At 37.7% G+C, this 13,574-nt stretch overlaps 1 protein-coding gene across 1 annotated transcript in view; it reads left to right on the top strand.

Moving 5' to 3' along the window:
- The window catches only part of NRK (Nik related kinase), a 91,290-nt gene that overhangs the window by 24,044 nt on the left and 53,672 nt on the right, over positions 1-13,574 (top strand). Inside the window, exons 7-11 of the mRNA XM_014542595.1 lie at positions 373-427; positions 7,472-7,550; positions 8,575-8,750; positions 10,684-10,747; positions 11,140-12,310. Coding sequence (XP_014398081.1) covers positions 373-427; positions 7,472-7,550; positions 8,575-8,750; positions 10,684-10,747; positions 11,140-12,310 — 1,545 coding nt within the window. The remainder of the gene's footprint in view (positions 1-372; positions 428-7,471; positions 7,551-8,574; positions 8,751-10,683; positions 10,748-11,139; positions 12,311-13,574) is intronic.

Below are 13,574 nucleotides of genomic sequence, written 5' to 3'. Positions count from 1 at the left end.
ATTTTATAAAATTGAGCCACAGAGAGTTAAATAGTTTACCTAAGATTGCACATTTAGTAAGTAGGTTTACGTGATAGGATTTCTTTACAACAAATTCCTTTTGCTATTTCAGTTAAGGTAATAATAGCAACATATCAATCATGGTTCTTATACTTACTTAAGCCCATCCAATGTCAACTGTTGTGTAGAACAATACTAACTGATCACAAGCTCACATAACGTCTCTCTGTAACAACAGTCTATAGGAAATCCATAAAATGGCTCTGGCATTGACACCACCACTACCACTCCCTCAGCCAAAGAGTATTTTGAGATTCTAAATACTGTTTCTTATTTTTAACTGACTTTTTGGGGTCATCTTTTCCTTTGCAGAGTGATGTGTGGTCCGTGGGAATCACTGCTATTGAAATGGCTGAAGGGGCTCCTCGTGAGTAAAAATACTTGATATTTGTTAAAAGTTAGGAAAACATATTGTTCAAATCTGCCACTTTGAGAATGTACCAGTAAGCTTATACTGGCCACCAGGTGCCACATTAAATGCCTAACTATAAATGGTAGCCTTTTCAGTGATTACTGAATGTTCTAGTCAAAATGGCCAGATATGTCTATAAAAAGAGATTTTCCTTTTCTCTTTTATGTATCACATTTTGGGCTGATTGAGTATTATTTCAATTTAGTCACAATAGTATTTGGTCCTGGCAATCCTGACCCACCTGAAATAAGGGCATTTCAATAAATATTGACTGATGGAATACAGTGGGGCCTTGACTTACGAGTGCCCCGACTAACGAGTTTTTCGAGATACGAGCCATCTCTCGGCCAATTTTTTGCTTTGAGTTGCGAGCTAAAATTCGGGTTACAAGCCAGCTTCAGATACCCCACTGCTAGTTGGCGCAGCGATCGTCACAGTGAACGCCACAACATCAGCCCAGCATCACGTGTCTCACTCGTTCACAATTGATTTGACATACGAGTAATTTGAGTTACGAGCTCTGTCATGGAACGAATTAAACTTGTAAGTCAAGGCCCCACTGTATTTAGGTTCCAAAACAATTACAGTCACATACTGTTATTACTTCAGACAGTGACAGTTGAGAAAATCTTCCAGTGGTTGGTTGAAATTGAGCCAATACTCAATAATGTTGGAAAGTAAGCTCCCCCCCCCCACTTTGGAGTCAGTCCAGCTTACCTTTTGTACCTTCCTTGCTCCTTTTAGCCATTCTGTTACCCTTAAGATCTCAGAAGTTCCATTTCCTTTTGTTCCCTTTCCTTCCCATCATTTAAATGACCTATCAGCATCCTGTTTCAGAACACTGATTTCTGGTAGGAAGGTGAAAATGGCATGTAAATTTAGATATACATTATTGACAACCATCTAATGTATGGCCCCATAAGCAGAGCATATTTTCTGTCCTAATTACCTAAACCCGAAAATGTAAATGATAAATACATTCCTGGTATTGTTGGATGAGAAGTGAGAGAAATGCCTGGAGTATGTTTCAGAGGTGGGGTGGGGGGACGGGATTGCTTTGCTTCTGACTCTCCAAGCAGATCCTATAGATTCCTATGTTCCTGCATGCTCCCTCTCCACAATGTCCACACACCAAGCTTTATAAGCTTGGACTATCTTGTTAATGTATTTCAAGGCCAATGGGAGCAAGTTCAAGGAGGCGCAATAGTCATAATATCATTTTTAAGAATTGCTAGTGTCCCTCTGAATATCACAGTGGGGGCTTGGATTAAAACTGGGATAAATGGGGAGATCAGGTTTCTGATGCCTTTCCTCTAGTGTCCAAAAAACTACAAAGTATCTATGTTGGGTGAGTAAAAAATAAATTATGGAGAAAACTATATATGCTACATATATAAAATTGAAATTAGACTGGGAAAATACATATTACTGTCCATCATCATTCAATTCTTTTTCTGTAAAAGAAACATGCTTAAATGATCTCTCTCTCTCTCTCTCTCTCTCTCTCTCTCTCTCTCTCTCTCCCTCCCCCTCTCTCTTTCTCTCAATACACAATATGATATTTCATATGAGTATTGATGCATGTATTTGGTTAGGATTGATGACTGCATCAAGTAGTATATTTTTTCTGTTGTTTCCGAGTGTTCCTCACCACATCTTTTCAAAAATCCAGCTTTCTGCGTTTTATATATTTGTGCTTTTTAGTTCACCTTTTGTGTTTCAGTTTTTATTCTAAAGTATAAAATTATAGGAGAAAGGGGTAATGAGCAAACTCACATAAGGAGTGTAGAGAAGAAGTTTTGCACAGAGTATACAAATGGCAAACTTCTTGTAAAAGACAAATGAGGACCAAAAGATTCTTAACTCTCAATGAGAAAAGATTTTAAATCTCAATGGACACAGACGATAGGGTGGTGGAGGCCTGGGGCTGGGGGTGGCCTATAAGGGGTCAATGGGAGAAAAAAGGAGGACATATGTAATACTTTCAACAATAAAGTTTTTTAAAAAAGAAAAGAGGATCAGCATTCCTGGATAAGTAATTGGAATGGTGTGACTTTTGGTCATGAGTAACTTGAAATAGCCACAATGCTAAAAAATTGTTTTTCACCAGCCTTCTGTATTGCTTGAAGTATTAGCTTTGTATGGAAATTATCTTTATCAATTTAAGAGAGCAGAAATCCTTCAGGTTATAGTTATCATCTCAGAGAGAATGACCTTCCGAAGCAACAATTCTGTGATAATTATCTCTGAGGTCTAAATAACAAAATTCCTTTCTTTCTTTGGTGAGTCTCTCCCAGAGAAGTATAGAGACAGGAAGAATAACTTCTTATTGAAAATGTGTTATAGGGACTCTCAGAGGAGAGAAGATAGGACCACCGTTCACCCAGACCTTCTTAAGTCCTTGAGTTCTGGGTAAGAATTCAAACAATGTGAAGATGTGAAGGCTTTCAAACCAAGGCCAGAATATTGCTAATAGTTGTTCAAACATCAGAATATCATAGGCCAATGTTGAATAGATGCAGTTCTTAGTTTCTTTGCTATTATTTGAAAAAAAAATGATTGCCTAGTGAAGAGGTAGAATCAGGTTGACAGTTTATTGCAACTCTCCTTCCTTGTCAAGGATCTACAACAGCCAATTTACCTTAATCTAAATTATACATTTCTCTATATTAGCATTCCCCTTGCTGTTGTAGAGATTATTTTTAATACTGTCATCCATGTTTGTTTAGTGTCCTACTTCTGTTTCTTGTAGTGTCCCTGCTTTACACACAGATCAATGTTTACATTATTGTCTCGTGACTCGAATTTAATATTGTCCCATTAAGATACCCATTTCTTAAGTATTCAAAAGTTTTCTTCAGATCTCAACCTTATCAAATCAATTCAGATTGCTCCCAGTTAAATGTTTACAACCCATCAATAGATGTATTTTTTAATTTCTTTATTGATTAAGCTATTACATATGTGTCCTTATCCCCCCCATTACCTCCCATCCCCCCACTCATGCCCTCACCCCCCTATTGTCTATGTCCATTGGTTAGGCTTATATGCATGCATCTTACTCCCCTCCCTTCTGCCCCCCAACCCTCTCTGGCCTTCCCACTGCAGTTTGACAATCAGTTTGAGGCAGCTCTGCCTCTGTATCTATTATTGTTCAAAAGTTTGTAATGGTCTTTATTATCCATGAATGAGTGAGATCATGTGGTATTTTTCCTTCATTGACTGGCTTGTTTCACTTAGCATAATGCTCTCCAGCTCCATCCATGCTGTTGCAAATGGTAAGAGTTCCTTCTTTTTTACAGCAGCATAGTATTCCATCGTGTAGATGTACCACAGTTTTCTAATCCATTCATCTACTGATGGGCACTTAGGCTGTTTCCAAATCTTAGCTATGGTGAGTTGTGCTTCTATGAACATAGGGGTGCACATATTCTTTCTAATTAGTCTTTCTAGTTTCTTGGAATATATTCCTAGAAGTGGGATCACTGGGTCAAATGGGAGTTCCATTTTTAGTTTTTTGAGGAAACTCCATACTGTTCTCCACAGTGGCTGCACCAGTCTGCATTCCCACCAGCAGTGCACGAGGGTTCCTTTTTCTTCGCATCCTCTCCAGCACTTGTCGTTTGTCGATTTGCTGATGATAGCCATTCTGACAGGTGTGAGATGGTACCTCACTGTCATTTTGATTTGCATCTCTCGGATGATTAGTGACTTTGAGCATGTTTTCATATGTCTCTTGGCCTTCTGTCTATCTTCTTTCGGAAAGTATCTATTTAGGTCCATTGCCCATTTTTTGATTGGGTTGTTTATCTTCCTTTTGTTAAGTTGTATCACTTCCCTGTAAACTTTGGAGATTAAACCCTTATTGGTGATAACATTGGTAGTCTCCAGCCACCCAGGGCGCAGACTCCTGTGAGTTCTGAATAGATGTATTTTTAAAGGAGGTTTGCTATTTCAAATGAATATTCATGTAATGGTGAAATATAGGCACTGTTAAGTGATATGGTGTGAAGGGGCATTTATTAGCATTCCTAAAATTAGACCATATAGGAAACTTCCACAATTGCTGTTTGATATGGCTTTTTTAACCACCCTATACTCTATTCCTTTGTGGACTTCTCCTTTCCCTTAATGAAAACCTACCAAGTGTATGCCCTAACTCTTGACTCCTAAAGATATTGTTAGTTGACTGAATGATGCTCAGCTTTTAATAAATGGCAACTGCTCGATATTGTACAAACTCATTTGCGATGTGTTTAAAGGACAGAATCTGATGACTGATTGGACACAGTAAAGGAATGAAGACAGTCAAATATGACCCTGATCTTTTGAGCTTGGATCTCATTCTGCCCTCAATTAGAAACCTGCACTTTCTATTAATTTATGCCCATGTAATTGAAACAAAGAATGACCTTTGAACAATTGCCTTTATATCACTCTAATGAAATTGCTCCAGGAGGTTTATTTTTCTACTGTTATGAGAGACCAGTTTGACATTGTAATTTTCCTGGAGATGTATTTTGGAAGAGGAAGGATGACTTTAAAGTGGCATTAATATCAAATTGTCCTAACATTAATGACACACTTGAAGTGTTAGGTGAAATTTACACTATGGTTCTCCTTTGGGAATTTTTTACATTGCCAGTTTTCTTTAATCAAAACATAAGAGGAAATAAGTGAAGTGAAACACATATTTAAACACTTATAGGAAAGTGCAGAATTCTCAAACCAATGAGGTAATGAATTTGTATAGCACATATTGGAATAGGCTTTTCTTTGTAGGGCTGTGTGTCTGAAATAGGGAATGAAAGTCCAATAATTTGGCACCAACTCGAGTTGCCAGATAGTTAAAATCTTTATGATAATATCAATAGCTTATATTTATTAAGTGCCTAATCTGTGCTAGACACTTATGCTTGTAGGTTGCCATTTAATCCTCACAGCAACTCCCTGAAGGGATTCTTTATATATTTCCTGTTTTTCCAATAAAAAATGAGGCACAGATAGGTTAAGTAATTTTCCCAAGATCATAAAGGCTGAGCTATGAATTGAACCCAGGCCATCTTACTCTAGAAAGTGTGTTCTTACTAGTTAATTATACTAGATCTACCTCTTTTCATAGAACTGTCAACTTCCAAACATAGTCTTCTCATCTTTTTAGACTAATCAATCATCTTTATACATTATTTTGCTTAACTACTAGTCTGTTTGACTTTTTCAATTTATAATTACATATTCCAATTTTATAACTCTAGATAGTTACAGTACAAAAACACAAAAGAGTGCTTTGTCTCCTCCACTTTTGGTTTCCTTCTAAAGATATGTTATCAATAACATATTTCAAACATATTATCTAGTGTAATTTATTATTAATTTGTCACAACTGTCAATAATGAACCTTTAGGGTCTTATATAAAGGACTGTTTGTGTTAAAGTGAGCTTTTCATGAACTTCATTTGCTTAGAATTCCTTCTGGAATGAGGAGTGTGCTCTGTAGTTACCTTTCTCATTCATTCTATTTTTATTTTATTTATTAATTGATTAGGGTGACATTGGTCAACATGAACATATAGGTTTCAGGTGTGGCTTTCTATGTTATAAGATCTTTATAACACAAAGTCAAATCTTCTCCTGTCACCTTATATTAGGACCCATTCCCTCCACCCGCTTCCCTCTGGCAACTACCCCACTGCTATTTGTGTTCATGAGTTTCATTTTATAACCCACATATGAGTGAAATCATATGGTTCTTAGCTTTTCTGAATGACATTTTATTTAGCGAAATGTTCTCAAGGTCCATCCATGTTGTTGCAAATGGCAGTATTTCATCCTATCTTATAACTGCATAGAACTCCACTGTGTATATGTACCAATCCTCTCTTTATCCTTCTTTATCCAATCCTCTCTCACGGGATACTTAGATTGTTTCCATGTCTCTACCCAGTGAATAATCTTGCAATGAACATAGGGGTGCATATATCTTTGTGAATACATGATTTTGAGTTTTTCGGATATATACTCAGGAGTGGGATTGCTGGGTCATATGGTAACTCTATTCTTAATTTTTTGAGGAATTGCCAGACTGCTTTCCAAAGTGGTTATACTAGTCTACATTTCCACCAGCAGTGAATGAGGGTTCCCCCTTTTCCACAACCTCTCCAACACTTGTTAGTGCTTGTCTTGTTGATAATGGCCACGCTAACAGATATAAGGTGGCATCTCATTGTAGTTTTTATTTGCATTTCCTTATGGCCAGTGAGGTTGAACATCTTCTATTGGCTGTTCATATGTCTTCTTGGGAGAGCTAACTTTTCAGGTCCTCTGCCCACTTTTAGATTAAATTATTTGCTTGTTTGGTCTTGAGTTTTATGAGTTCTTTATATATTTTGGAAATTAAACCTTTGTTGGAGGAGCTATTGTTTACAAATAGCATCTCCCATTTAGTTGACTGCCTCTTTGTTTTGTTGTCAGTTTCATTTGCCGTGCAGAAGCTTTTTAGTTTGATATAGTTTCATTCATTTATTTTTGCCTTTACTTCCCCTACCTTTAGGTTCAAGCTTATAAAAAGTTCTCTACGACCCAGGTCCATAAGTTGGTATCCATATTTTCTTCTATGTATCTTATTGTTTGGGGTCTTATATATTTAGGTTTTTGATCCATTTTGAATTAATTTTTGTACATGGGACAAACTGTAATCCAGTTTCATTCAATTGCATGTGGCTTTCCAGTTTTCCCTGCACCATTTATTGAAGAGACTATCTTCACTCCAATATACATTTCTGGCTCCTTTGTCAAAAATTATCTGTCCATATACACGTGGTTTTATAGCTGGCTCTCTATTCTGTTCCATTGATCTGTGTGTCTGTTCTCTGCCAATACCATGCTGTTTTGATTATCGTAGTTTTTTAGTATAATTTGAAGTCAGGTAGCATGATACCTCTAACTTTGTTCTTTTTTTTCTCAGTCCATCATTCTAAACTTATCTATTTTCCTTTGCAGCGCTGTGTAACCTTCAGCCCTTGGAAGCCCTCTTTGTAATTTTGCGGGAATCTGCTCCCAAAGTCAAATCCAGTGGATGGTAAACATGAATGACCCAATCTCCCAAATACATTAATTTGATATTTTTTTTATTTAGCAGAGAAGTGTTAATTCATTTGGTCAGTCCTGCTTCAACATCTTTGTTCAACAATATTTCTTAAAATTCAATACCTTAAGTGTGGTGTCTAAATGACTAGTTTGCTTTAAAAAGTAGCTAACCAACTAGAAATAAGTAATACCATCCAGAATATATTATGATGGCATTATAGTACTGGCATTAATGGCATATTCCTTTGTTTCTCCAGTAATGGGATGTACCTATGGAAATCATTTGTAACTTTTCTCACTGTGCTTAGATAGGTAGTCAGTGATTGGCCCATTCATTAAGCTAAACACCCTCAGACCTAGAAAAGAAAACTTGTTCTCCCAGGGTGCTACAAGCCAACTAAACTTGGGAGTCCTTTTCAATGAAGCTTTTTGATCTAGTACTTGACATTCTTGCTTGCCCTGGTAGAAGTGGTGACTGTGATTTGATCACTAACATTTTTTATTGTGATTCTGTTTAACCATTCCCACAGATACAGGTTTTCTGGGCACAACTGATTTCATGGATCATTTTATAAAGTTAGTCTCAATAACCCCTGTTTTGGAGGATCATTATATCTAAACCTCTGTAGTTCCATATAGTCAAGTGAAGCATTCAGATTTCAAAGTGTGACTGCTGTGGGGTGACAAATTTAGTCTCATGGTTTACATTTATTACATTAACCACTTAAACGCTATTCTACTACTTGACTTTTTACCATGTACACACTTCTGAACTCACTGAAGTTTCTATTATTTGGGTAGAAAATGCCAAAAACTGATCTCTTCTGAGGTTTGAATGGCATTGCTGTATAATGTATATTGTCAAGCTGAAGGATATTTAGCAATTAAAAAGACAATTATAGTGATAGGTAACAGTTTCCACAAATATGAATTTCATAGTGGCATGTGGGTGGGCATGTGGATGGGTGTGGCAGGCCTGAGAATGTCCTTTTATCTCTTTGACTCATGTATTTTAGGTCTCGCAAGTTCCACAATTTCATGGAAAAATGCACGATAAAAAATTTCCTATTTCGTCCCACTTCTGCTAATATGCTTCATCATCCATTTGTTCAGAATATAAAACATGAAGGACATGTTGTTGAGTCACTGAAGAAACATCTTACTGGAATCATTAAAAAGAGACAGAAAAAAGGTAGAATGTATGATCTTTCATTTCACTGGAATGACTATTTAGATGAAAGCGGAACTTATTCTTTTTTTTTCAGGAAAAATCTCTTTTTTTGAAAATTAAGTTGAAAGTAAAAATTCTGAGGCCCTCAGTACTTAGTTTTTCTACTAATGTGCCATGTGCACTTAATTCATTACCTCTGGCTGTTACAACTGGCAAAGTGTTCGTATTTACAAACCTTGAAAGCCTCAGGAAGAATTTTGGGATGTGCCAATTTTATTTTTTTACTCCTAACTAAAGAAATAAAGGAAATAGAAAGCTATATAATAATTGGATTCTTTGGCTGACATTTTAATTAACTCCAATGAGATAAATGGCTTTGTAATTAACCATTTATTGACTTTTAATTTTGAAGTCTGTGCACCATACAAAGTTTGTTTTGTGTTCTAATCTCCAACTATAAAATATAATTAAATGAACTATTTGTACAAATGAAAGTAAGCTTCTATATATTAATACCAAAAATGGCAGGATGGATTATTATCAAATCAAGAGGAAACTACTTAGGAAGTTCTACCTTATAGATTGTATGGGAAATTCCACACTTAATTTGAGGCACCATAGACAAAGTTGAGAGTGGTTATAGAGTGGAAAAGGGGGAACCTGAAAAATATAGCACACATTTTCAAATTAGCTTCAGATTTATTTCAATGTAACTTCTTTCATCTACCCTATATAATAAAAGCCTAATATGCTAAGTGTCTGGTCATCTGGTCCTCTGTTCAACCAATCAAAGCGTAATATGCTAATGATAAGCTAAGGCTGCTCAACTACTCACTATGACATGCACTGACCACAGGGGGCAGACACTCTGACCAGTAGGTTAGCTTGCTACTGGGGTCCAGCCGATCGGGACTGAGTGATATGGGCTGGACATGCCCTGGAGCCCTCCCATGGTCCCTCCCTGGCTGGCCAACCTCCCACGTCCCTCCCAGGCCCTGATCATGCACCAATGGGGTCCCTTAGCCTGGCCTGCACCATCTCACAATCCAGGACCCCTCGGTGGATGTCAGAGAGCCAGTTTCAGCCCAATCCCATAGGCCAGGCCAAGGAACCCTACTGGTGCACAAATTTGTGCACCGGGCCTCTAGTATAACTATATGCTATTTTGGAGCGAGAAGCAGCAAGAGTTAATTTATTTAGCCATGGTGGAGAATTCATTGGATGAGCATCACAAAATCCAGCCAGTCTCAAATGGGTGCATGAAGACCACACATCTACTTGATTTGCTAAATTCATAGTTTCAAGTTTTCCATATTGTTAACTACAGAAAAAGTCACATTCATATGAAGATTATATGGAAGATATAAATATAGTTGCCCTAAACACTTTAACATAGCTTAAAAACACATATTTTGTTTGGGTCTATATTTCAGTTCAGCACAGCTGACAGGAAAGAAGCTGAACTTTTCAATGCATTAAGTATGAAACCCAGAATTTAGATTTTTAAACTTTTCCTTGAAAGGACCTAAAATCTTTATCTTCATTTTCAATCTTCTTTGAAAGGAACAAAGATAGGTGTGGGTCCAAGTTATAAAGTCCTTAAATCTAGAGCACACACCTATAAGCCATGTTCACCAATCATCTAGAGTTTCTCTTGTTCTTTTCTCCCTTTGCCTTTCTCAACTCTTTCTCTTTCAAATTGTAGCAGATTGCTAAATTTTCTTTCTATGACCATAGAAATTAGTCTGTATGGAACAGCTTCACTGTGCTATAAAAGTGGACCCAAGAACCTGGATATTGTCTATATCACCAACCAGATGTGATTTGAAGGGTTACCTTCTTGTTGTCCTTTTAAATTCACTCAGCATCCTGAGCAATAAAGGGTGAAAGTTGGATAAGCTGGATTACATTAATCTCTGCTGATTATTATGCATTATTTTTCTTTAATAAAAAGGAATACCTCTGATCTTTGAAAGAGAAGAAGATATTAAGGAGCAGTACACCACACGAAAATTCAGGTGCGTTAGACAAGTTACATATAGAATTTGATGTTAGTAATTCACTTGAGACAGTTGATTTTCATACTGTTGTATTTGACTCAGAAAAACTTAATCTTTTCTCATACAACAAAAAACAAATCTATATTTTCAAGAGATATTTATGTGAAAATGTTGAAGAAAATGTTTGATTACCATTAAAAGATTCCTTAATATCTGACAATAGGATGATCAAGTATATTAGTAATACAAATAATAATTTAGACATTACAGGAATAATTCAAGAAAGATTTATTAAAACCATCTTTGGTTCAGAAAATATTTATCTTTTAAAATAAAATCATTTCCCTTGAATGGCTTCTCTCCACTGACAATTCTCATTGTATGGCAAATGCTTGTATTTTTATTTCTAGAGGACATTGTTGTACCCATGAACTTCTGAGACTGCCAACCAGCAGTAGATGCAGACCACTTAGAGTCCTGCATGGAGAACCCTCTCAGCCAAGGTGGTTACCTGACCGAGAAGAGCCACAGGTCCAGGCACTCCAGCATCCACAGGGAGCAGCCAAGATGTTCAAGCCACTACAGGCTCAGAACAATGCACCTAGATCTCTACAGGGGCAAGCCCAGCCATCTCAGAGACTACAAGGGGCAGCTCAGGTGTTCATGCCACTACAGGCTCAGATTAAGGCTAAAACATCTAGGCCCCTACAGATGCAGATTAAAGCACCTCCACGACTACGGAGGGCAGCCTGGATGCTCATGCCACTACAGGCTCAGGTTAAGGCACCTAGGTCTCTACGTCTACATGCCCAGGTACCCAGAGACCAGAAAGATCAGGCTCAGCCCCAGGAATCAGAAAATCCACAGGATCTGGACCGGGTACCAGAGGAATTTCAGGGGCAAAATCAGGTACCTGAACAACAACAAGGGCAAGTTCAAGCCCCTGGACAACAGCAAGGGCAGAACCAGTTACCTGAACAGCAGCTGGAGCAGAATCAAGTACCTGAACAGCCAGAGTTACAGGAACAGGCTGCTGAGCCTACACAGGCAGAGACTGAGGCAGAGGAACTAGAGTCATTACATGTACAAGCCCAGGTGTTCTTGCCTCTACTGTCACAGAACCACCACGTGCTGTTTCCACTACATTTGGATACTCAGGTGCTTATTCCAGTAGAGGGACAAACCAAAGAGTCACCTCAGGCACAGGCCTGGGCACTAGAGCCCCCAAAGGACATTGGCTCAGTTCAAGCACTGATAGAGGGACTATCAAGAAACTTACTTCGAGCACCAAACTCACATAACTCAAAGCCACTTGGTCCACTGCAAACCCTGATGGAAAACCTGTCATCAAACATATTTTATTCTCAACCAGAACAGGCACAGAAGAAGAAAAAATCAAAGGTTTCTAGTCTAAGGCAAGCACTGGCAAAAAGATTATCACCAAAGAAGTTCCGGGCAAAGTTATCACGGAGACCAGAAGAGTTTGAGCTTTTAGATTTACAAGCCTACAGGCGAAGGCGCCAACGCAGATGGGAAGATATCTTTAATCAACATGAGGAAGAATTGAGACGAGTTGCAAGTGTAAGATATTTTGATATTTTTACTTAGTGAAATATGCAGAGAAAATATGCTAGCTCACACTTATGTTTTCCCTCTGTAAAACCAAATGTCCCAGAGAAGATTAGCTAAATAGTTTGTGCTTCAAGTAAATGATCCTGAAATTTCCAGATAATTTTCACTTAATTTGAGAAAGAAAAATTTGCTTGAATGATCCAGGTAATTGCTTAATATCCTTGTGGAAATATAGCTTTAATTATTAGTTTACTACTTATTATTCCCTTAACCAATAAAGAGACATCATACATATGCATATTTAAAATTACTAGTTGGATATTTTTTAACTTCATTTTCATTGTTGACACTATTACAGATGTCCTCATCCCCCTACCTCTTGCCCACCTCCACCCAGCCCTCATCCCTCCTTCCCTCTGGCCAACACCACATCGTTGTCTGTGTCTATGGGTTATGCATTAGTTGGATCTTTCAAATTACTTCCAAAGTTCAAACTTTGCAATAATTATATAACTTTTATTAACCAATATCACCCCAATAAATTCAATAAAAAAATTAAAAAGCTTTCCAATAAAATGTATTAAAAATACACAGCAACAAAAGCAAATTAAAAAAAAAAACACTTTGGTTTCATTCCTCTAACATCTAAGTCAGTTTATTTGCTTTTTCATTCCATGGAGTGATTAACTGTACCATTTAAGTGAATTGCACTAATTGTTTGTTTAAGTCAAGCTTAAAATGAGAAGGAAAATCAGTTTCCAAAGCATTTTGTATACAGTTACCATATGTATGACTAATCTCACTAATTTTCCACCAATTTTATATCATTAATTAATGAAGCGGCTGCATTGAATATGACACAATAAGAATTTGTCTCTGCATTCTTTCAAAATGTGGGACACATTATCTTAATCACTTTACCTTATTTTGGAATAGTCAAAAAACTTTGTTCTTTCAAATTTGTCTTATATAAGTGGACTAGAGGCCCAGTGCATGAAAATCGTGCACTGGGGGGGGGGTGTCCCTCAGCCCAGCCTGCACCCTCTCCAATCTGGGACCCCTTGGGGGATTTCCAACTGCTGGTTTAGGTCCAATCACACAGTTGGACATATGCCTGATTGCCCTTAACCGCTTCTGCCTGCCAGCCTGATCGCCCCCTAATCACTCCCCTGCTGGCCTGATCAATGCCTAACTGCTCCCCTGCCAGCCCGATCACCCCCAATTGCCCTTCTTTGCTGGCCCAGTCACCCCCAACTGCCCTCCCCTGCCAGCC

This window comes from Myotis brandtii, unplaced genomic scaffold (genome assembly GCF_000412655.1).
Source record: "Myotis brandtii unplaced genomic scaffold, ASM41265v1 scaffold305, whole genome shotgun sequence".
NCBI lineage: Eukaryota > Metazoa > Chordata > Mammalia > Chiroptera > Vespertilionidae > Myotis > Myotis brandtii.
Note: the sequence above shows the minus strand (reverse complement) of the source record. Positions and strands in the feature narration are given on the sequence as shown.